At 41.2% G+C, this 25,894-nt stretch overlaps 1 protein-coding gene across 6 annotated transcripts in view; it reads left to right on the forward strand.

Moving 5' to 3' along the window:
- The window catches only part of sugct (succinyl-CoA:glutarate-CoA transferase), a 475,105-nt gene that overhangs the window by 50,963 nt on the left and 398,248 nt on the right, over positions 1-25,894 (forward strand). For all 6 annotated transcript variants that reach the window (XR_015756922.1, XM_087986077.1, XM_087986079.1 and 3 more), the window contains exon 7: positions 13,332-13,423. Coding sequence is in view for 5 of the 6 variants with exons in the window: in XM_087986077.1 (XP_087842203.1) it covers positions 13,332-13,423 (92 nt within the window). In the remaining variant the exon portion in view is untranslated. The remainder of the gene's footprint in view (positions 1-13,331; positions 13,424-25,894) is intronic.

Below are 25,894 nucleotides of genomic sequence, written 5' to 3' on the forward strand. Positions count from 1 at the left end.
CAATCAGATCATGGTTCAAATTTTAGGTCACAAGCATTCGAAGAAATGATGATTAATTTGGGAATAAAAGTTATAACTTGGAGGTGCTGGTGTTTGACCGGGGTGTACAAAGTTAAAAATCACACAGAGAGCACTCCTGGCTGGTGATTGTTGTGCGGTATCCATTCATACAGCTTCCACCCAAAACATATTAAACAGCCATCCCCTTCAGACAAGTCCTACGCTTACACAGGATCTGTTCAGATGAAGAGGAGGAACATACCGGGCACTTGGTAGTACTCAAGGATGCTCAACTCATCAACTGCCAGTTCCAATGTGCCACAGCAAGAAACTTTAATGACCTCCTCAGGAGACAGACACGGGCTGCAACAGGCAGGATACCCTTTGTTGTCCAGTACTTCCTGGGAGCCGACCGACTACACCATGTTCTTCGCATCCTGCAATACATTATCGATGAGGGTGAGCACCTTGCCAAGACCTTCCCTGCACCTCCACTTATCGCCTTTAAACAACCAACGAACCACAAACAGATCATTGTTCGCAGCAAACTGCCAGCCTTCAGGACAGCACCATACAACCGTGTCACGGCAGACGCTGCAAGATGTGTCAGAGTGTTGACACTGATACCACCATTACACGTGGGGACACCACCCACCATGTACACGGCAAGTACTCGTGACTGGGCCAAACCTACCTCATAGACTGTAAGCAAGGAAGCCCTGAGACACGGTTCATTGGTGAGGCCGAGCAGACACAGCCACACTGCACAGCAATTGCCAGCAATCTGGGACATTCAACCTATGACCTTCAGGTAACCATCCCCCAAAATTGACTTTTGGGCAGGCGACAACACAAAGCGGCCAAGCAGAAGCTGATAGCCAAGTTCAGTGCCCATGGGGACGGCCTCAACCGGGTCCTTGGGTTCATATCACATTACAAGTGGCCCTACTGCACAATACACTATCTCTCTCATGTGCGCACACATGCATACACACACACCTCTCACACCACACATTACCCCATACACACCTCACACACCACACATTACCCCACACACACTCTGCTACATACCAGTCACGCAGACCCTCTCTCATACGCTTTCATATGCTCACACATAGACCACCCACATTCACTCCCACACATGCACCTTCTTACAGACTTACACCCCTTTACACTCTCACACATAACATACATGCACTCTCTCTCAGGCACTCATATTGCCCCCCACACACAACCCCACATGCATGCACACACAAGTTTGTGAGGTGAATTTGTACTTGCAGAATTAATTTTTATTTTGTTCAAAAACTGCATGAATCCATGTAAGATTCTGTAAATCCCTTTTTTAGAAATAGAAACAGTCTGAACATTGGGGCACAGGCAGACAGACTTTAACCTTACACCTTCAATGTATTATCTGAGCTGACATGGTACCTATTGTTAAAGTTCACTTGAGAATGTAACATTAAAAAAGGTTCTGTGATTTACATAAGAAGGAACTGAAACCAGCATGGTCATTCTCAAAGATGAGAGACATAACAAACAATCCAGGTCTTTTTCAATATATCATTTCAGTTGCATCACACTGTAAACTTTTGCTGTAAATTCTGTCTTATGATCTTATATGCCACAATCACCTGATGATGGAGCAGCGCTCCAAAAGCTAGTGCTTCCATTAAACTTGTTGGATTATAACTTGATGTTGTAGTAATTAAAGTGTTTATTTCATTTACTTATCACCCACAATCTTAAGGTGCATTGGAAAGATGGTATCAAATTTGAGGACCTTAATTACCAAGAGGTCCTAATAATTGGAATGAAGGAATTCCTTTCTTGCTGTTTGCTGTTGGGGGCCCTTCAAGGGGATCCACAGGAGCTAATCATTTTGAAGTAATTTACTGACTTGAGGTGAGAGGCCCATTTAAATTTATTGAAGTGAAATTAATAAAGTTCAGAGATTGTGCATTCATTCTGTGTTTTGAGGTTGAGAGAAGCTGACCAAAGCACATGAAATGGCTGAAAAGTATTTTGAAGGGTGCACAACAACGAATAAAAAAAAGAATAGATAAGATGGCCAAAGTTTTAAATTTTGTTGCAGGAGACAAGATGTTAGTGTTGTTACCTGTCTGGAGAATCATTAAAAATAATGTTCACTGGACCTTATCAAATTAAGAGCAGAGCAGAAAAAGCAATTCCATCCCAAGGACAACATATGCTTGGAAGGGATATGTGAACTTGCAGCCAGTTGTTGAATGATGTGAATCATGTAATGATTATTCTAAACAAGAGGGAGAATCAGTGAGTGTTTCATGTTAACATGTTGAAATGATATTATGACTGTGACGATAGTCCAGAGACAAATATACTTGTGGCAGCAAAGAAATAGTGATTGAAATAGAAGCATTAGAACAATTAGAGAATGGATTTGAAACTAAAAATTTGAAAGTTGACTTTCCAAAAATCAGACTGGAAAACAAGGAGGTGCTTAAAAAATGAGAGAGTGTTATCTTCCAGAAAACTATTGAAGTGACTTATGCAGAATTACAAATCAATTTGAGGGAAAATAGCCAGGAAAAATGTTTGGTTGTTTATGATAATGTGGGGGAAATGTTATCTTTCAACATCATGCTTGCAAACTCAGTCCTGAGAGATGAGCTAATGTGAGGAAAGTGATGAAGTTCATAATAGACAATGATATTATTGAACCGAGTCACAGTACCTGGAGATCATTTAACATCATGGTGGAAAAACCAGACAGGTTATAAAGATTCTATATTGATTATTACATATTTAATGTGATAACAAAAGCAGACTTTTATCCTATTCTGAGATCAGCGGATTGCATCGAGTGAATTGGACATGCATGAATCTATCACAAAGACATATTTGCTATAAACAGTTTTGTCGCGTTCCATTAACTGATAGAGCCAAAGAAATATCACCTTTTGAAGTACCAGATTGGACCACTTTGAGGAAAAGCTGGAAATGTGTTGCTGGAAGAGCGCAGCAGGTCAGGCAGCATCCAGGGAACAGGAGAATTGACGTTTCGGGCATAAGCCCTTCTTCAGGAGAGCTTATGCAGCATGACTTTTCCACTTTGAGGAAAAGTCATGCTGCTTGGAAGGAATAGCACTCCAGCATTGTTCCAATGGTTAACTGATAAAGTCATTAAATGACTATGCAACTATATTGTTTACATTGACCTTTTGATTGTTTTCAGCAACCTGGAAGAACATTAACACCAATTGACTGAACTATTTGATCAGCTACTAAAGACCAATTTGGTTATAGATTTGGCTAAGAGAGTTTGCAAAGACAAAGTTGACATATTTATGCCACTATGTCGGACATAGCCACAAACAGATCATTGCTCGCAGCAAACTGCCCGGCCTTCAGGATAGCACCATACAACCGTGTCATGGCAGACGCTGCAAGATGTGTCAGAGTGTTGACACTGATACCACCATTACACGTGGGGACACCACCCACCATGAGAAATCAAAGAAAGGCCAATTTTGGATTTTTCCACATATTGGACAAAATGTGAAATTTTACATTATATTAGCATGAGTGGTTTTTATTACAAGTTTTTTAGAACTACAGCGCTGTCATTGCACATTTTATAAATTTGTTGAAGAAAGCCAGAATATTTGAATGGATGGAAGGATGTCCAAGACCCTTTGAAAACCAAAAAGCTGCACTGACAACTGCATTGATTTTAGATATGACTAAATATGAAAGGCCATTCAGAGTGGCTGCTGATGCTAGCGACATCAATGTGGGGTGTTTGTCTTACTGCAAAATGCTGAAGTGGGAACTGAACAATCTGTTATTTTTCAAGTAAACTAACTGCATATCAGCAAAAATATTCTACAGTAAAAAGGAGACATTGAGTCTGTAACTATTTTTGTAAATAAATCTGAGAGATGATTTCTGAATGCTAAGGAGTGTTTATCTGCATTTGGACAGTTTCTGCAAGTGACCAAGATATTGGAGGTTCTGTTCAGAGGTTTTTTTTATTTTGATTAGAAGCAGCACCCATAGCCTGAAAAATGTTTTCGGGTTTTAGTTTGGCTACTTTAAGAAGTTTAGGTTGAAAGTTTGATTTGTAAAATAACTGCTCCTGACAAAGAGAGAGTTTCAGACTAGAAATAAGTTACCTTAGTGTAATGATTTGGACATGCCGGTGTTGGACTGGGGTGTACAAAGTTAATATTAACACACCACCAGGTTATAGTCCAACAGGTTCATTTGGAAGCACTAGCTTTCGGAATGCTGCTCCCACCACCTGATGAAGGAGCAGCGGCCCGAAAGCTAGTGCTTCCAGATAAACCTGTTGGACTATAACCTGGTGTTGTGTGATTTTTAACCTTAGTGTAAGGTTTTTAGTTTTATAGTTTCAGACTAGAAATATTTGATAAACAGCCTGAACATGTTATTTTAATCTGAGAAGGCCCATCCTTAGTTGTATGTAAAAAAAAAAGTTGCATGAAAACTCAGTGAAGACACTATCAGAGCCTCCAGTCTGGGACCTGAAGTCATATTTAAACTAAGCCCTGTAGATTAAAGAAAGAAGTTAAACTGGTGTTGTAAAGTACTGTAAAGGGCTACTGTTGGAATTAATGGGATTGCATTATACCATGTGATTCAGAATATTAAATTTGTATTATGCACAAATAGTTTATTTATTCAGTTTTGATTTTTGATTCTTTTTGTGTAATAAAGTTACGCTCTATTGTTAAAACCACATCTGGCGCATTGTCTGTTAGCGTTTCAGTGAAATATCATTTTACTAAAATATGAACTATCAAAGCAAATTTGAGTTTGGCATCTGACTTGTTCTCCCATAAAATCAACCGTAGAGAAATTTTCAGTATAAAATAGCCAGTGACGTGCTAAGTGTTAAGATCTTGTATATTCATGACACTTAACACTTGTTGCCTGAAGGTACTCTGTTGACTTGGAAGGTGTTGGTTTCCAATCATGCCTGAACAAAACTTATAATGGAACTTGATGCAGTGATCCTGGACCAAAATAAGTTCTCCATCCCTACCCATTAAACATTCTCATCTTTTAAAAAATGTATTAAGGATAATATGTGCTTCCTCGCAAATTTCAAAATTTATCTTGGTCTCAACAAAACCTCCTGAAAAAAATATATTTGGCAACAATCCAGTGAATCTGATCTGCAATGTTTTGGCTGTTTAACGAGCTTGTGTCATGGTTTCATCTTATCAAGAAGCATTTTTGTTTGGAACAGTTGTGGTAGGAATAATTAGTCATTTAACATTGCAGTGTCAAAAGAGAGTCCTGGTTGCTCAATATAAATAACTTGAATTGCTTCTGTTATGCAATTCCTTTCTTCCAATGGAATTTAGAAAAGGGTTGATCTTCCAATGATTATTGTTTGAGAAATCAGGAGTCTCCCACTGGATTTGGACCCTCGGCCTTTAGAGTTGGTATTGTCTTTTCCAAGCTGAAACTTTATTGCTGGAACAGCACAGCAGGTCAGGCAGCATCCAGGGAACAGGAGATTCGACGTTTCGGGCACATGCCCTTCTTCAGGAATGAGCAGAGAGTGTTCAGCAGGAGAAGATAAAAGGTAGGGAGGAGGGGCGAATCCTCCCACTTTCTCCAAACAAAAGGAGTAGCCATGGGCACCCGCATGGGCCCCAGCTATGCCTGCCTCTTCGTAGGGTATGTGGAACAATCCATCTTCCGCAACTACACTGGCCCCACCCCCCATCTTTTCCTCCGCTACATTGATGACTGTATCGGCGCTACCTCGTGCTCCCACGAGGAGGTTGAACAGTTCATCCACTACACTAACACCTTCCACCCCGACCTCAAATTCACCTGGACAGTCTCGGACTCCTCCCTCCCCTTCCTAGACCTTTCTGTTTCTATCTCAGACGACCGAATCAACACGGACATCTACTACAAACCGACCGACTCCCACAGCTACCTGGACTACACCTCCTCCCACCCCGCCCCCTGTAAAAACGCCATCCCATTCTCCCAATTCCTTCGTCTCCGCCGCATCTGCTCCCAGGAGGACCAGTTCAAAATACGCACAACACAGACGGCCTCCTTCTTCAAGGACCGCAATTTCCCCCCCGACGTGATCGACGATGCCCTCCACCGCATCTCCTCCACTTCCCGCTCCTCCGCCCTTGAGCCCCGCCCCTCCAACTGCCACCAGGACAGAACCCCACTGGTCCTCACCTACCACCCCACCAATCTCCATGTACAGCACATCATCCGCCGTCACTTCCGCCACCTCCAAACGGACCCCACCACCAAGGATATATTTCCCTCCCCTCCTCTATCAGCTTTCCGTAGAGACCACTCCCTCCGCGACTCCCTTGTCAGATCCACACCCCCCACCAACCCAACCTCCACTCCCGGCACCTTCCCTTGCAACCGCAGGAGGTGCAACACTTGCGCCCACACCTCCCCCCTCACTTCTCTCCAAGGCCCCAAAGGAAACTTCCATATTCGCCACAGATTCACCTGCACCTCCACCCACATTATCTACTGCATCCGCTGCAGCCGGTGTGGCCTCCTCTATATTGGGGAGACAGGCCGCCTACTTGCGGAGCGATTCAGAGAGCACCTCTGGGCCACCCGGACGAACCAACCCAATCACCCTGTAGCACAGCATTTCAACTCCCCCTCCCACTCCACCGAGGATATGCAGGTCATTGGACTCATCCACCGCCAAACCACAACAACGCGACGGTCGGAGGAGGAGCGTCTTATCTTCAGACTCGGAACCCTCCAACCACAGGGGATGAACTTGGACTTCACCAGTTTCTTCATCCCCCCTCCCCCCACCTTGTCTCAGCCGGATCCCTCCAGCCCGGCACCGCCTTCCTGACCTGCAGTCTTCTTCTTGACCTCTCCGCCTCCACCCTACTCCGACCTATCACCCTCACCTTGACCTCTTTCCACCTATCACATTTCCAACGCCCCTCCTCCAAGTCCCTCCTCCCTACCTTTTATCTTCTCCTGCTGAACACTCTCTGCTCATTCCTGAAGAAGGGCATGTGCCCGAAACGTCGAATCTCCTGTTCCCTGGATGCTGCCTGACCTGCTGTGCTGTTCCAGCAATAAAGTTTCAGCTTTGATCTCCAGCGTCTGCAGACCTCACTTTCTCCCCATTGTCTTTTCCAACACAACTTAAACTCATCTCTGGAAACACCAGTTCAAATATTGGCAGTGTGTCTTTAAATGAAGCTGTAATGGTATGTTAACATTTGCCAGAGTCCTTTTCTCAAGTAAACAAAATACAAAGTTCTCACTATGTACTTAAGCCTTACCCTGTGTTTCTGAATTATGTCATTTTCTTTGTCCCTAATAGACCATATCCTATGTCTTACTACCCATTTACTAGTTAAATGGTGGTAGCAGGTTTTCGTGTTACCGTTAAAAATGTATATGTATTTTAGTCAACCTGGAGAGAAATGTTCATGTGGACTTCAGCAAATGGGACATGAATCCGCACCTTTTGGCCTAGAGTTAGGGGCACTACCAATGTGTCTCTTTTGTATTAATTCAGCAAATTTGGCAGTATCTGTGGAGAGAAAACAGAGTTAACATTCAGAACTGAGGAAGGGTCACTGGACTCAGTGTTAATGCTGCTTGATGTCCACATGATACCAGATCTGCTGAGTTTCTCCAGCAATTTTTGATTTTCCACAGTTCTTGGTTTATTACCTTTTTCTATTACTTTTCATGTTTACTGCCACCCTATCGTAATATTCATGATTTGCAAGTATTGTTTTTCTGTTTACTTCCCCTCTTGGCATGGTGTTTGGCTTGCATATAATTTGGAGAATTTACTTGATGTACAACATATACCCTTTGTTTTGTTTTGTCATCTTTGCTATCTGTTTTGTCTTCCAAGGAATCTTGATTTTGATTCCCCTGTCTTACCTCTTGTTGAAATATACTTAGCTATACCTGAAGATTCTATTCCTTCAATATCACCCATTGTTTCATTGCGGTTTTTCTGCTGAACTTTGGCTCACCTAATTTCTCAGCATTATATCCAGTAATGTTTCCTTCCTATTTGAACGAACATATTTGTTAAGGATGAGGAGTGGCAGATGGAGTTTAATTTTGATTGATGCGAGGTGCTGCATTTTGGAAAGGCAAATCAGGGCAGGTCTTATAACGCTTAACAGTAAGGTTTGTTGAGTGTTACTGAAAAAAGAAATCTTGGAATGCAGGTTCATAGTTCCTTGAAAGTGGAGTCACAGGTAAATAGGATAGTGAAGAAAGCGTTGGTATGCTTGCCTTTATTGGTCAGTGCATTGAGTATAAGAGCTGGCAAGCATGTTGCAGCTGTACAAAACATTGGTTAAGCCACTATTGGAATACTATGTGCAATTCTGGTCTCCTTGCTGGAGGAAGAATGTTGTGAAACTTGAAAGGGTTCAGAACAGATTTACAAGGATGTTGCCAGGGTTGGAGGGTTTAAGCTAAAGCGATAGGCTGTATTGACAGGCTGTTTTCCCTGGAGCGTCAGAGGCTGAAGGATGATCTTAGAGGTTTATAAAATGATAGGGTAAATAGACACGATCTTTTTCTCGGGGTAGGAGGATCCAAAACTAGGGGGCATAAGTTTAGGGTGAAGGGGGAAAGATTTAAAAGGGACCTAAGGGGCAACTTTTTCACATAGAGGGTGATGTGTGTATGGAATGAGCTGCCAGAGGAAGTAGTGGAGGCTGGTATAATGACAACATTTAAAAGGCATCTGGATGGGTATATGAATAGGAAGGATTTAGAGGGATATGGGCCAAATGTTGGCAAATGGGACGAGATTTATATAGAATATCTGGTCAGCATGGACTGAAGGATCTGTTTCTGTGCTGTATAGCTCTTTGACTCCATGACGCTAAGTTCTTCTGAACACATTTCAGAAACTCTTCCTCTGCTTTCCCTTAAACATTATCACAATCAATTAAAATAATTAGAACCTACCAATATTATTAATTTATAATTATTACACATCTTATGTTTCCTTGCAGATTTATTCCCCATCTCCCTCTTATTGTTTGGAAATCTAGAGAATAAGTCCAGGTGATTAATTATGCCCTTTTGTTTCTCATCTCTTACTCAATGGATTCTATTCTCTTTCCCCACCCTCAAGGATAGTGTATCTTTCAGCATTACAGTGTCTCCCCTATTTACATTCAATGTTCCTAGCTGAAATAACTTGCAAACTAAAACACATCATTGGGTGTATTTAAAAAAAAAGCTATAATATTTGAAAATAACTTCTTACCTGTACTTTTGGACTGACCAGTCACCATCTACAGAGGAACCTCGATTATCCAAATGAGATGGGCGCGCACTATTTCGTTCGGATAATTGATTATTCGGTTAATTGATTAAATGCCTCTCCTCTGGGGCTTGGAGTTTTCTGAAATTTCCTTTTCCGTCGCTCTGCCTGCTTTGTTCTGTCTCAGGGTTTGTTTCTGAGCAGACACACACTTGTGTGTAAGAGACCTGCAGCATTGCTGAAGCCCCCCCCCCCCCCCAAAAGCAGTTCAAAGGGATTGACACAGCGAGCACTTGCTAAGTCCGCTTCCTATTCAGGTGACTACACAGCATACACAGCAGCACACTGCGCACCCCCCCCCGCCCATTGTCCGTCCCCCTGCCGGAAGAACTTTTCCAAGTTCCGTTTTCACCCTGTAAAATTAGCTTTGATTTGATCAATTATTTTGTCCATACCTTTCTTCGGTTTTGTTCAATCTTTATCTTAACTTTTATTATGTCATGATTAGTTTTGCTTAAATATTTCCCTGTGTATTTGTTCTCCATCATATTTTTTCAGAAAAATTCGAGTTTGTAGTTAAGAAGTTGCAACATTAGTCATATGGTAACGGCTTTGTGGAATGTTGCTGTGTGAAATTTTACTGCTGCATTTCTCTATAACAAGGATGACAAAATTGTTTCATTAACTTTGGAAAACTTAGAGATGTCTTGTCCTAAAAGACATTCTTATGAAGGCAGTGTCTGTCTTTCTGGTTTAGTATTTTGTATTTCCATTTTCTCTCAGTTTTTAACCTGATTTTGTGAATATTTACACAAATCCCAGTCTTATTGCTGACTTGGCTGTGCCTTGCTTTGAACTTAGTGATACCTGAGGTTGTTGCTTGGATTCATTCTCAAAGTTCAAATTGTTATGGACCAGGCCAGACCCCCTCAAAACACTTAAATAAAGTAGCCCAGACCTGACTTTGTTAGTTGTGTTAAGCAGGTGTTACATGGATAGTCCAGGAGGGATGCAGCTGGTCAAACCACTTAGTTTTAAACAAAACAATTTATTTACAAGATTACAAATGAAACACACATAAAAGGGAACAGAATACAAAATAACTTAACTATGTGAAAACCGAACAGATTATCCCAACTTAATGATGTTGTTCCAAATACCTTTAACAATCCCCATAAACACCCCTTCGCACAAAAGGTAAAATCAAACATTGGGTCTTACAGGAGAGATGTCAGAGAGAGAACCAGCCTGGACCTGCTTCTTTGGGTTCAGCAGCTTCAAAATGGCCTGACTGCTTTCAGTGAATAGCCAGACTATCAAAATCAAATCAAACCAGCGAAAAGCTAAGGTGGTACAACTGGCCACTCCTCTTTGATTGTACGAGTGTTTTTTTTACAAAAAGTTGAAAGTCTTTTGCCCGAGGCAATATCTGTTAGCTATAATCAAACTGGCCCTAAAACCCTTCAAACTTAGACTTTTTGGAATCTGTGTCTTTTGCGACCTCTCTGGAAAGCATAGCCAAGGACAACATAACCTTATTAAAGAGCAGCATTATCACACTATCAAAGGGATAGATAACACTTCGGGCATTGGTTTTGTGTGTGATGTCATCATGCAGTGAGGCTAATGCAGCAAAATGAAATTTCACCTTTGTCTTGGAGTGCTCAAAAAACGGGAATGCAACTTGATCAATATACAGCTGATAACTGCTGTGGAAGTGAGTGCAATTTAATATATGATCAGTTAGTCGGCACGGTGGCACAGTGGTTAGCACTGCTGCCTCAGCGCCAGAGACCCGGGTTCAATTCCCGCCTCAGGCGACTGACTGTCTGGAGTTTGCACATTCTCCCCGTGCCTGCATGGGTTTCCAAGGGTGCTCCGGTTTCCTCCCACAGTCCAAAAATGTGCAGGTCAGGTGAATTGGCCATGCTAAATTGCCTGTAGTGTTAGGTGCAGGGGTAAATGTAGGGGAATGGGTCTGGGTGGGTTGCGCTTCGGCGGGTCGGTGTGGACTTGTTGGGCCGAAGGGCCTGTTTCCACACTGTAAAGTAATCTAATCTAATCTAATCTAATCTTAGTCAGTAATGAGTGAGTCAGTAAGCAATTAAACTGAAAACTTAAACCCTGATATATAAATAGAATAATGGTAGAGGCATCATAGTGACCTGAACATTTAAGGATTAAAGAAGGAAAAATCTAAGATATTCTGCTCTTCACCGTTCAGCCTGTTGTCTTTTTCTGGAAGTACACATGTGCAAGCCTCAGGTGAATATGGGATCTGCCCTTTCTTGACTGATAAAGCTGAAATTCTTTGGTTTACAGAAAGATGGACCCTTGGCCTAGCAATTGTGCTTGATTGGCATCAGTGGAGCAGCATTCAACCTGACATGACCCAACTTCCCTGTATATCCAGGCTTTCCCATTTGCACCAATTTGTCCCTTGTATAGTCCTTTCCACTGCATCTTCCCAGTACTAACCCCGAAACTCCATGACAGGAGCCTATACCCAGAAATATGTTGATAAATTCAAAACCATAGTAGTTTTAATGACACCTAGCTGTGGTACATTCTCACTGTTGTCCAAAAACAGCAGCCAGGAAATCTCTAAACTGACAATGGTGTGCAGTATCTGTAAAGGAACAGTTCTAATCTTTCTCCTGGTTCCAACTTCTTACAGCCTGTCTATCCTGGAAACTCTGGTCTGAAAGGGGGCATCAGGCCCACTTCTTTAAGGGTCCCATCTAAGTAAATATGCAAACTAGCTATTCAGTCGAGAGATGTAGTGAAAAGTTCAGTAATGTTCTCCCAAACCTCTTACCTTGCCTCATTTTAGAAGAATGTAAATAGAGCTCCAGTAGCCTTTCGGGGCCACAGATCTCCATTAAGAAATATGAAGGGGTTGAGCAGTGATCCTGTGTCATTTTTCATCTTTGAGCCTTGCAACTAAGCACAGAAGCAAGAAAAATCGCTTTGATATGTGGATGACAGGAGGAGTGAAAAGGTGAAGAACTATAGAGCTGATTTTAGATGTACATATATGCACAAGTATTATGCCATTTTCAAGTTCAAAGAAAGTATAACTTAGTACACATGGATTCTAAAGACGCTTACTTCTCAGTTTTCTGAAGAGAAACATGAATGAGTACTCAAAGTTTCAGAATAAGGGGTCCAATCTTCTCATGAATGGCAAAAGCAGACATTGCTTTTTCTCTCCTTTCCTGTAAAACAAAAGAGCTGACAGGAGATTCTGGCCAGTGCTTTGGAAATCGGGAGCTGTGCTACCCTTCTGATGAGTCCCTCTGCATGGAACAACTGTGGAAGTAAGCCACATCCCCTTTCTCACAACAGTTTCTATCCTGTAATTTAAAACATCATACACAGCTTTGATAGCTTCTGTGCAAGGGTACGTGTGAGGTTATGGTGCTTGGAAGGTGGGTGATAAGAAACCATGTGCCTGCTAAGTAAAGTGGGTATGGTGCCAAGTAAGTAGGGTGCCAAGTGGTTAGGGGATAGGATTCCCGGTGGGTATGGTGCTAGGTCACAAGGTGACAAGGTAAGTGATGGATTGTTCAGGCTAGGTTAGGCTTGACAGGAGATATTGAGTGTTAGAGTCATTCTCAAGGTTCCTCTTCTGGCTAGTTTATCCTTTACTACCATTGAATCATTTCAATTCATTGTTCACTGTTAACCTCTAGCATGTGGTAATTAATTAATCAAATCTCTTCAAGACCCCTATTGGGGATTGGTAAAATCGTTTGGTCATGTTACGTAAAGAAACCATAAATGCGTTTTTAAAATTGGGCCATGCAACCTGAAATCAAGAGGTAGTGTTGGTTAAATAATAAGGTCTGCAGGAGATGAATGACAACTAATAAGAATGAAAAACAGCAGTATTTATTTTTAGACATCGGCTGATATGAAAATGAGATTTTGGTAATTGAGATTTATTTCTCTTTGGCGTTGAAATTTATTGGTGGGATAATGGGTATTTACCTGATCAATGGGCTAATGTTTGCTGTTAAAAACATCTTGTTTAAATTAGGTTATGGACAAATTGGCCCAATGTCCCAACGTGGTGGTTACGATTCTGTAGTATGTGCTGTGTCTGGCCTTATGCACATTACTGGCCCACAGGTACGTTTTATGTCTTTGTTTGTGTGGTGTTTATATCTATCTCTGTTCATACTGGTAATTTGATTCTGGAGCCATGTGTTTTGATTGCTGTATTGCGCAGTAGGGGTGCTGTCATGCTTGTAGCATTTAATGAATTGAAATAATGTTTAATTAAGATATATTGTTAGTTTTATCAGCTGACTGGAATGTGAAATTCATTACCTTTTAATTATAGTGCTGCATGGATATAATGAAGGGCTAATTAACGTGTTTGTTTTGCAATGTACTAAAATATGAGTGGGCCATATACCCATACTTAGCTCCTACAGATGATGCTGCATACCATGAGTCTTTGTTTATAAAAGAAGAGAAGAATTATTTAACTATCTCAGAGAACTGCATAACCAGTGAATTCCTTTTTGCAGAGTAGTTGCTATTGTGCAAGATGCTAATTGGTGTACAATAAAGCTGTACAAATAGAAATTAATGATGAGTTAATCTCTTTCGATGGTGCTGGTTAATGTGTGTGTGTTGGGAGTTTCTCTGTGTTTCTTTGTGTTTCTCTTTTTGTTCTGTGTTCTCAGTGTCCCATTGTTTCTCATGCCGTGGGATCTTTTCCATCCACATTAGCCAGCTGTTGGGGTCTCAGTTGTACATTTCATTTAAGATAAAATCTTTGATGCTGCAAAACTCCCTGTGTGTTGAAGTATCACCTGGGTTATGGGCCTGGGTGCCATCTGTTGTTATTTTGTGATGGACTGGGTCTTGAGCTCACAACCTTCAGAGGTGACACTATCAACTAACACTTAGTGAATACACTCTGGGTGGATGGAAATTCAGCATGCTAAGAAATTAACAAAAGACAGATGAATGTAGATCCTAATTGAGTTCGAATAATGAGGTGTCCACCAGTTCCCTTGTTACAAATTCATTACCTGCTCTGCCAACATTTTTTATTTGTAAGTAAGCAATTGTTATATTATGGAGCTTAACTCGTTTTGCTGTTAACTTAATTTAGTCCCTTAATTTAATGTAATAATTTGGCCTATACTGACTTTAAACTACTTGCCCAGTTTAAGAGGGAAATAACTTTACCAGCATGTGTACTTAATGCCTCCAGGCCTCAGTTGGATATCAGTGTCTCTGGCTCCCTCTTTTGGAGCAGTCTGCGTATTTTGCCAGTTACTATGCAATACTTTAAAACACTGTACATTGGTCCTGCCACTTCTGCCAATGGAAACAGTTTTTCTTTATTTACTCTATTAAAATGAAATACAGATCTCAGAAGGAAAGGAAACATAGTGATCCTAATATTGACCCCTCTATTCTATATACTTCCCTCCATCTCAAAAACAATCAATTATCAGCATTATTAGGTTCACCTCTTCAACTAAAAGTAAATACAGATTTCCAAGAAGTTCCATAAAGTTTTATATTTTCATATTATTTCTTAGGACTGTCTCCTTTGGAACTATCCCTAAAGTTTTGAATCTGGTTGCGGTCATTAAAAATGGAAAAATTAGCATAGTTTTATTGCCTTCTGTTTGTTTTTGTTCTTCATTGGACAACTTACGTAGTCATAGAGTCATAGAGATGTACAGCACGGAAACAGACCCTTCGGTCCAACTCGTCCATGCCAACCAGATATCCCAACCTAATGTAGTCCCATTTACCAGCAGTTTGCCCCTATCCCTCTAAAGGAGAAAGTGAGGTCTGCAGATGCTGGAGGTTAGAGTCAAGAGTGTATTGCTGGAAAAGCAGAGCAGGTCAAGCAGCATTCAAGAAGCAGGGAGATCGACGTTTCGGGCCGGAGCCCTTCAACATAAATGAGGCTGGGAGCCTCGTGGGTGGAGAAATAAATGGGAGGGGGATGGGGTTGGGGAGAAGGTAGCTAAGAGTGCAGTAGATGGATGGAGGTGGGGATGAAGGTGATGGGTTGGAGAGGAGGGTGGAGCGGATAAGTTGGAAGGAAGATTGATGGTGGGACAGGTCATGAAGACGGTGCTGAGCTGGAAGGTTGGAACTGGGGTAAGGTGGGGGGAGGGGAAATGAGGAAACTGGTGAAGTCCACATTGATGCCCTGGGGTCGAAGGGTCCCGAGGCGGAAGACCAGGCATTCTTTCTCCAGGCATCGGGTGTGGTGATGGAGGAGGCCCAGGATCTCCATGTCCTCGGCCGAGTCGGAGGGGGGAGTTGAAATGTTCGGCCACGGGGCGGTGGGGTTGATTGGTGCAGGTATCCCGGAGATGTTCTCTAAAGCGCTCTGTGAGAAGGAGTCTAGTCTCCCCAATGTAGAGGGGAGACCCTACTCATGCCCCTCATTATTTTATAAACCTCTATGAGGTCACCCCTCAGCATTCGATGCTCAGGGATAGCCCCAGGCTATTCGGCCTCTCCCTATACCTCAAATCCTCCAAACTTGGCAACGTCCTTGTAAATCTTTTCTGAACCCCTTCAGAAAAAGAATGTTCAGCAACACTCCCTAGGACCTTACCATTAAATGTACAAGTCCTGCAAAGATTTGCTTTCTCAAAATGTAGCACCTTGCATTTAACTGAATTAGATTCCATCTGCCACTTCTCAGCCCATTGGTCCATCTGATCAAGATCCCATTATAATCTGAGGTAACCTTCTTTGCTGTCCACTACACCTCCAATTTTGGTGTCATCTGCAAACTTACTAACTATACCTCCTATGTTCATATCCAAATAATTTCTTTAAATAACGAAAAGTAATGGACCCAGCACCAATCCTTGTGGCACTCCACTGGTCTCACACCTCCAGTGTGAAAAACAACCCTTCACAACCACCCTCTGTCTTCTACCTTTGAGCCTGTTCTGTATCCAATTGTATAGTTCTTCCTGTATTCCTTGAGATCTAACCTTGCGAACTAGTCTCTCACAGGGAACCCTGTCGAACACCTTACTGAAGTCCATATAGATCACGTCCATCCCTCTGCCATCCTCAATCCTGTTTGTTACTTTTTCAAAAAAACTTAACCAAGTTTGTGAGACATGATTTCCCATGCACAAAGCCATGCTGACTATCCCTAATTAGTCCTTGCCTTTCCAAATACGTGTAAATCCTGTCCCCCAGGATTCCTTCCAACAACTTGTCCGCCATCGATGTCAGGCTCACCGGTGTACAGTTCCCTGGCTTGTCCTTAGTTGTTAAAATCTGTTCCTTTGACACTTATTGTTCTAGTTTATTGGCAGTGGTTCTTTTGCTTGTTCCACTTCTTTCCCTTCGTGTCAACAAGCCAAGACTAAACCTTAGGTTAACCTCGTGCCCTATTTGCACCTAAACAGCTTTACTTGTGTGATATTGGCCAACATGTTCCCTAACTTTTACAAATGCAACTACACTCTGACTTCAAACCATTTTTTAAAGATTCCATGTAATCTTTCAGTTGAACTTCTGATCCATCATTATTGCTTTGTTAACTACTAGAGATAGTATTTAGTATGTGGTCTCAGTATTTTACTACTTACATTTCTAACATTATTTCAGAAGCACTATAATGGATCCTGTACATGCTACCTTAATCCTTGTTATGGTTGTCATTGATTGTTGCTACTGCCACCGACACTCCTTTATCTATACTCTGTACTATGAAATCCTCATTTAGAACTGACTGAAGTTAGTCCTATCCTTTCTGAAAACATTGCCTTTCCCTGGAAATTTCCTCCCTTTATTTATAAGTGTAAGCCTTTTATCATTACTCCATTTAATTCTTCCCTTGATGATGGGCTTAAAGGTGGCGTGAGGGGTACTCATTTAATCCAGTAGGTGGCATCCCTGCTCCCCTCCCTGCCTGCCTGCCACTGTGCCCCATAGGAATCATACCAACACAGGGAATGGAATCAAATGGTCAAATTACCTTCTTATGTGGACAATGCCTTTTAAAGTGCCTCATCACCCTGCCACTAGGATTTAACCAGTGGCAGGAGAAACCCTTCCCATGACATTTTTTTTCTGCATGGGTTGGTGATGCGTGAGGGCAGGGAATGCTCTTCAAGGTTCCTTGAGCTTTAAGGCTCTGCTGTCTCCAAGCCCATCATCACCTTGTTGTGACCTGCCAGCTTGATGACCAGTGCGACTCGCAATCACTTCCTCAGATATTGATCCAGTGCCACACACCTCTACCCCAAAGTTGGTTAGCAGCTGTTTGAGGCAGGCCTGCCTTCTATCTGCATCAGGCTGTACCGTCTGCAGTTATTAACAATCAAATGCTTGTCAAACGCCTGTGAAGCAGATGGTGTTTCCATTACTGGATTCCTTCTTCACCACCTGAAGTTTTAGGCAAGTGGAGAAATCAAGCACTTTGTGGAATTCATCTCCATGTCTTAAATCAGCGAATACCAGGTTATAGGAGAAAATGAGGACTCCAGATGCTGGAGATCAGAGTCAAAAAGTGTGGTGCTGGAAAAGCACAGCAGGTCAGGCAGCATCTGAGGAGCAGGGGGATTAACATTTCGGGAATAAGCCCTTCATTGCGTGTTTGATCCCTAATGAAGGGCTGATGCCCGAAACATCAACTCTCCTGCTCCTCAGATGCTGCCTGACCTGCTGTGCTTTTCCAGCACTACACTGTCAACACCAGATTATAGTCCAACAGGTTTATTTGGAAGTACTAGCTTTCAGAGCGCTGCTCCTTCATCAGGTAATTAGTGGGGCAGGATCAAAGAACACAGAATTTGTAGCAAAGGTCACAGTGTCATGCAATTAAAACAATACATTGAATAAACCTAGACTGCTGTTAAGTCTTTCATCTTTTAGAATGGGTTGCAGGTTTTGGCTCATTATTACGTAAATCCCAGAACTACTTTTAAGTCACATTCTCGAGATAACTTAAGATTTTCTATTAAAAAAAAGTGACATCTCAACTTAGACAATGTATTGAAGGTATAAGGTTAGAGGCTGTCTGTATCCCGATCTTGAGTGAGACTGATTCTGTTTCCAAAGTAAGAATTTATATAACATTGTATGGATTGATTGCCTGCAGGTTGTATGCTTTTTGAGCAAAAATAGAATGTTAACTGCAAATACAAATAATGCTTACGCAAGCACACACACTCATGCGCACTGTCACTCAAGCACATACTCACATGCACGCATGCTCACAATCTCTCCCCCTCACGTGCACGCACGCACACGCGCGCGCACACAACCCTATGGGCTGTATTTGCACTTGCAGAATTGTATTTGCAGGTACATTCCACTTTTGTTCAAAAAGTGCACAATCTGCAGGCAATGAATCCATATAACATTCTCTCAATTCCTATTTTGCAAATAGAACCAGTCTGACTCAAGATTGGGATACAGACAGACTCTAACCTCACACCTTTAATACATTGTCTGAGCTGAGATGTCACCTTGTTTTTTTATATATAAAACCTTAAGTTAGCTCGAGAATGTGATTGGAAAGAAGTTGTGAGATTTACATATAAATGGGCCGAAACCTGAAACCCATTCTAAAAGATAAAAGGCTTTACAGCAATCAAGGTTTATTCAATATATTGTTATAATTGCGTGACACTGTGGTCTTTTGCTATAAATTTTGTATCTTATCATCATGCCCCACTAGTTAACTGATAAAGAAGCAGCACTCCAAAAGCTCGTACTTCCAAATAAACCTAATTCAAAATCTCTCAACCCCAGGTTATAGTCCAACAGGTTTAATTGGAAGCACTAATTTACAAGGATGTTGCCATGGTTGGAGGATTTGAGCTACAGGGAGAGGCTGAACAGGCTGGGACTGTTTTCTCTGGACCGTCGGAGGCTGAGGGGTGACCTTATAGAGGTTTACAAAATTATGAGGGGCATGGATAGGATAAATAGACAAAGTCTTTTCCCTGGGGTCGGGGAGTCCAGAACTAGAGGACATAGGTTGAGGGTGAGAGGGAAAAGATATAAAAGAGACCGAAGAGGCAACTTTTTCACGTAGAGAGTGGTATGTGTATGGAATGAGCTGCCAGATGATGTGGTGGAGGCTGGAACAATTGCAACATTTAAAAGGCATTTGAATGGGTATATGAATAGGAAGGGTTTGGAGGGATATGGGCCAGATGCTGGCAGGTGGGACTAGATTGGGTTGGGATATCTGGTTGGCATGGACAGGTTGGACTGAAGGGTCTGTTTCCATGCTGTACATCTCTATGACTAGCTTTCAGAACGCTGCCCCTTCATCAGGTGGCCCACAACCACCTGATGAAGGAGCGGCGCTCCGAAAACTAGTGTGCTTCCAATTAAACCTGTTGGACTATAACCTGGTGTTGTGTGATTTTTAACTTTATATACCTCAGTCCAACACCGGCATCTCCAAACCAAATAAATCTGTTGGATTATAATCTGGTGTTGTGATTTTTAACTTTTCCACTCCAGACCAACACTGGCACCTCCATATCATTTCAATCAGTGACAACTTGCTCTTCCTTCCTGAGGAGCTTCCAATATCTGGGAAAAATTTTAACCTTAAATTTATTGATTATTTTGCAACAAATTTCCTTTGAAAATTGGCTGCTTATCCATTTTATAATTTGTACCAACATGTGTCAAGCATTTGCAGTTCCCTTGGTTTCTTCTTTTACCAAGCCTTCTTTTGCCATTATTCAACACAAGTCTCCAGTAGCAATAAAAGCTTGAATTTATATTGCATCTTAAATATAAGGAAAAGCTCCATTATTTTTGCATGAACATTATAAAGACAAATGTGACACTGAACCACAATGAAGATATTAGGTCAGACATAGCTAATGAAGTAAAGCTTAAGAAGTATCTTAAAGGAGTAAAACAAAGGAGGGAGGTTTGTGTCTTTAATGCTAGTTAGATGAGAATGGAATAATGTAAGAGCAGTCCAAGCCAACGGGATAGGTACTGGGGAGGACAATAAGGTCAACCATGATTAATGCTGCAGAGAGGTTAAGAAGGACAAAAAAGGAAGGTTTATCTTGTTACGTTCACATCACATGTCATTCAGGAGTTTAAGATAAGATAAAACGTAAAACTGCTAAATGGATGTTTGCACGTCTCACTCAGCACTATCATTACTTGTTAGGGGCGGCACAGTGGCTCAGTGGTTAGCACTGCTGCCTCACAGTCAGACCCAGGTTCGATTCCAAGCTCAGGCAACTGTGTGGAGTTTGCACATTCTCCCCGTGCCTGCTTAGGTTTCCTCCAGCTGCTCCGGTTTCCTTCTACAATCCAAAGTTGTGCAGTTTAGGTGAATTGACTATGCTAAATTGTTCAGCGATGTGTAGGTTAGGTGCTTCAGTCGGGTAAATGTAGAATAATGGGGAATGGGTTTGGGTGGGATACTCTTCGGAGAGTTGTTGTGGACTTGTTTGGCCAAAGGCCCTGCTTCCACACTGTAGGGATTCTATTGCTTGTTATGTTGTAACATGAGCAACTTGCATTTATAGAATACTTTTAATTAGTAAAATGTCCTAAGGGCGTTCACAGGATCGTTATCAAACCACATTTGGTATCAAGTCGAGTAAGAGACTGATGATCAGTAACCTGCTCAGCAAGGAGTATCTCACAGGAGGAAAGTGAGGCAGAAGTTTTAGTATGGTAATTCCAGAATTTAGGGCTTGAAGAGCTCAAAGCAGAACTGGCAATTATGGAATAATTAATATAAGCAATGTGCAAGAAGGGGCTAGCCTTGGAGGCCAAATAACTTGTAAGGTTATTGGGCTGGAGGAGATTACAAAGGCAGGAAAGGCAAAGGACATTTGAGAACAGGGGTGAGAATTTTGAAAACCAGGCATTACTTCGTCAATAAACACAGTGGGGATTTCTGAATAGAATTTGGTATGTTTTAGGACACAGGCAGCAGAATTTCAGATGAGCTTAAAATAATGGAGAGTGAAGTGTGAGTGTATTTGTTAACCAATTCCAGAGCTAACAAAGCCATGTGTATTAGATGATATTTAAGAGTTAAAAATGAACACTGATGACACCCAGCTTATGATAACATTGATCTCACCAAGGCTTGTAAGTAGATGAGAAATAGGATTGATCTTTGGAGAACACCTGAATTCAAGAAGAAGAAGTAACGCCTCTTGAGGTGATTCTCTGGATATGCCTGAGAGAAACTCAACTAACACAACTCCTCTGTCCTTTCCCCATAATCCATACAATTTTTCTATTCTCAGATGTCTATTAGTTATTTTAGAAGTCAAAATTTGATCTGGCTCCTTTGCTTTGTCAGGCAGTGCATTTCAAATTCTAATAATTCAGTCCATCAGACAATCTTGTTGGTAATACATATCTATATTTATAGACTAAGTGAAAAACTGGAAAGTATAGAACTGCTGGGACATTGTTTGGATTGAAAAGGGTTTTTATCATGTGGCTCTTGGAAATGAAATGAGCAGCTTTTTTGTGTTATAGCTTATCTGCTGTCTCCAGAAAGTCAGGTGACTTTGGGGAAAAAAACAAGCTTGAGTTTTTAGGTAGAAAAGAGATGGAGATATGCTTCCTAACTGCTGGAAAACCTGGCTTTGAAAAGACTAAGGGGGTATCAATGCTGATGGTTATCTTGCAACTCTTTCTCGACTTCAGTTTTTGTTTTTATGGACCTAAATAGATAGCTAGAAAGAAACCCTTGGAGCTATAAGGAATTCTTCCTATCTCTCGCAGCAGAAGTTTCTGGGAACCTAATAAATATCAGTTTTTATAGCCACCTTACAAAGGCTGAACTGTGACAACTTCCTAAACACTTGGATCCAGTTTGATTTCAGTCCGAAGAAGATCATGCATCAGTCCATGGCTGTATTCCATTTGGTTGACAAGAAATGCAGCGGTGCGTGAGAAGTCAATGAGGCCTATCCTTTGTTTTAGTCTCTCGACCAATAGAGTGCTTTGCCCATTTTTACAAAATATGCTCTGTGTTGTCTTTTGTATTGTGTGTCTCTCTGATTGCGATTAAGGAATATAGTCCTAATTCCAGATGATACCTTAGATGTTAACCAGTGCTTGCCATTTGTTTTATTCCAAACACATTATTTTCAGTAAATGAAAGAAGAATAGTGAATGTTTGTTTTATTCTGGGTAGTAGTACAAAAGAAAATCAATCACATGTTTGCTGTGAACTTGATTTATACATTGATTTTCCTTTTAGTCTGACCCAACCTAACGTGTTACTATTTCTTGCCTCTAGTGCTATCCGTCTAGATCTTGTTTCTCATTTTTAATGTTGTATCTTTGTTCCCAGCCCAGTTATTTAAAATCCATTCTGACAGCATGAGCAAACTGCTGCACAAGGACGTTGATCCCAGCTTTGTTGAGATGCAGCACAAGCAGTTTGAATAAATCCTTCCTTTCCCAGAACCAGGAAGTCCCAATAGCCTACAGTCAGAAGGTCTCTTGAGCCATGCGCTCATCTGCTCTGTCATCTTATTTCAATACTCTATAACATAAGCACCAAGGAAAAATCTAGAGATTGCCACATTTGAGGTATTTATTGCTTGTCTCCTTGATATCCCCTTATAATCTGCCTGCAAAGCCTCATTCCTCTTTCTACCTATATTCTTGGTTTTGATATAGACCTTGACCTCTGATTGTTCATCCACCTCCCTCCAAGTGCTGTGCAGCTGCTCAATTATATCCTTGATGAAAGATGTTCTTGTGATCAACCATGTCAGCGGCTGCAGACAAATGAGAAGAATAAGAGAGAATATGGCCACAGTCACATAATATGTTATTTGAGACTTTGATAAGAGCTATGTTTCTGTGTACCGTGACAAGGGAAGAAACTTGATTGAAGAAACATGAAGTTTTGAGAAATACAGACTTGAATTTGGAAGGCAGCAACACATTCAAGGAATAAATACAGTAAATATTGGGAATTCTCAGCAAGTTAGGCAGTGTCTGTGGAGAGAAAGAGTTAATTTCCCATCATTATAACATAGAAACAGAAGGTAACAGCAGAAGTAAGCAATTTGACTTGTCAAGCCTGCTGTGTCATTCAATATTATCATGACTGATCATTGAGCTCAATATCTTTATTCCACCCTCATCTTGATCCATTTTGCCACAATAGCTATCCCTACCTCCTCCTTGAACACACACACAATGTTTTGGCCCCAACCACTTTCTGTGGCATTGAATTCCATGGGCTCACCACTCTCTGGGTGAAGAAATATCTCCTCATTTAAGTCATAGAGTAATACAGCATGGAAACTCTTTGGTCCAACCAGTCCATGCTGAACATAATCCCAAACTAAGCTCGTCCCACATGCCTGCTCCTGGCCTGTATCCCTTCAAACCTTTCCTATTTATGTACTTATCCAAATGTGTTTTACGTGTTGTAATTGTACCCACATCCACTATTTCCTCAGAAAGTTCATTCCACATGCGAGCTACCCTCTTTGTAAAACATTTTTACCTCATATCTTTTTAAAATCTCTCTCCTCTCACCTTAAAAATGTCCCTGATCATCATGACCATCCTTCCTGCATCTAACCTGTCTCATCCTGTTAGTATTTTGTAGGCTTCTATGAGATCCCCCTCATTATTCTGAACTCCAGTGAGTGCAATCCTGATGGACTCAGTGTCTTCTTAGATGTCGTCCCAGGAATCAATTTGATTTAATTTGAATTGACTGAAGGGTTGTTGACCTCAAACATCAAATCTGTTTCTCTCTATCTCTATATATACTACCTGATGTACTGAGTATTTCCAGTATGTTTCTGGTTTTATTTCAGATTTACAGCATCTACAATATTTTGCTTTTGAGGCAACTTCAGGGACTTCATTTAAGGAAAGGGATGAAGGAGTGATAGTAAGCAAGGAGAGAGGTGTGAATGATGTGTTCTTTGAGGAGAGGTTTGAGCTCACCAAATAAGTACAAGAGGAATATAGTCAGTACCTGAGAGCTAGGGCCATTAATACCACCCAGTATGAGAGCCAGGAGGGAGGTTGTGAAATCAGCTGCTTAGTGGGAATAGAATGAGTGAACAGGAGGTGGATCTCATGGACAAGATGACTGAGAAAGAAACAGAAAGTGCAACAAGAAAAAAGCCAAAAAAGAGAAAATGCTGGAAAATCTCAGCAAGTCTGGCAGCATCTGTAAGAAGAGAAAAGAGCTGACGTTTCGAGTCTAACTGACCCTTTGTCAGTTAGACTTGAAACGTCAGCTCTTTTCTCTCCTTACAGATGCTGCCAGACTTGCTGAGATTTTCTAGCATTTTCTCTTTTTTGGTTTCAGATTCCAGCATCCGCAGTAATTTGCTTTTATCCAAGAAAAAGGCCATATCTTTGATTAATATAATGTCTTCTTAAGCAGAAGGGGACCTGGTTAGTTCAGTTGGCTCAATAGCTGGTTTGGAATACAGAGTATTGGGTTAAATTCCCACCCTGGCTGAGGTTAGCATGAAGGACTGTCTTTCGCAAAATCTCCCCTTGTCTGAGGTGTGATAACCCTGAGATGAAACATCTCTCGAATGATCGAGCAGCCTTGTGCTATCTTTATATTAAGCAGTCCCTTGGGATTGAAGGTGCCTAGCTTCTATCTGATTTGATAAGTGCTAAAATAACTGGTAAGTCCAGAACATGATTACAAGATTCTGCCACATATGTGGAGATGGTGCTTGAAGGGTTGAGGTGTTTGGAGGTTTGTGCACTCTTTCTATCATCCCAACGTAATCTCTGTATGTTTCTGACAAAGTCCATCAATGAGTTCACTGCCATTCCCACTGCCTATTGGCAGGAACATTACAATTTGCATATAAGCACTGAGCATTAACTAACAACATGGCATTTAAAAGAAATTGATTTAATTAGAATCATTAAAATGTGCAAATTGTTGGATTGAACCTCAGTGAAAAATTTAGTCAGTTACATTTCTATTTGTAAAGTCGCCCAATGTCACACTAATGAATGCACTATATTTGCATTTCAGATGGCGACCTAGTTAAAAAAAAACACACTAGATGGTGCATTGCATAGCATAAATTTATGTCTGACTGTAGACAAACTTTGTAGACAATTCCTGAATTAATTGATACAGAGGATCCTAGAATAACTAGCATGAAAAGCACAACCTGATTTTACCTGTATGTGACAATTGCATTTATTTAAGGCACCTTTAAGGTAGAAAAATAGGAATATAAATTTGTGATGATGAAAGACATAATTGAAGAGATAATTTTGAAGGAGAGAAGAGGTGATGAGAGAGTGCATTCCATTGTAGCCACTCTTCTAGCTGAAGGCCTTCCATTTCAAGTAAAATTAGAGTAGTAGCAAATTGTGAAGGGATATGTTTTCAAAATTGGAGAAATTTGATGATTCACAACTTTTGTAAGTTAAGAAATTTCTTAACATTTCAGTCTGAAATGGCTATTCCTTTATCTTGAGACTCTGCTCCCTAGTTCTAGACTGACCAGCCAGGGATAGAACTCTCTTCGCATCTACTTTGTTGTGATGTCTCAGAATCTTGTATGCATCAGCGTGATCATTTCACATTCTTCTAAACTTGACCAAATGTAG

Source organism: Chiloscyllium plagiosum, unplaced genomic scaffold, assembly GCF_037043375.1.
Source record: "Chiloscyllium plagiosum isolate Xiang-an unplaced genomic scaffold, Cpla_swu_hap1 HiC_scaffold_4, whole genome shotgun sequence".
Classification (NCBI taxonomy): Eukaryota; Metazoa; Chordata; class Chondrichthyes; order Orectolobiformes; family Hemiscylliidae; genus Chiloscyllium; species Chiloscyllium plagiosum.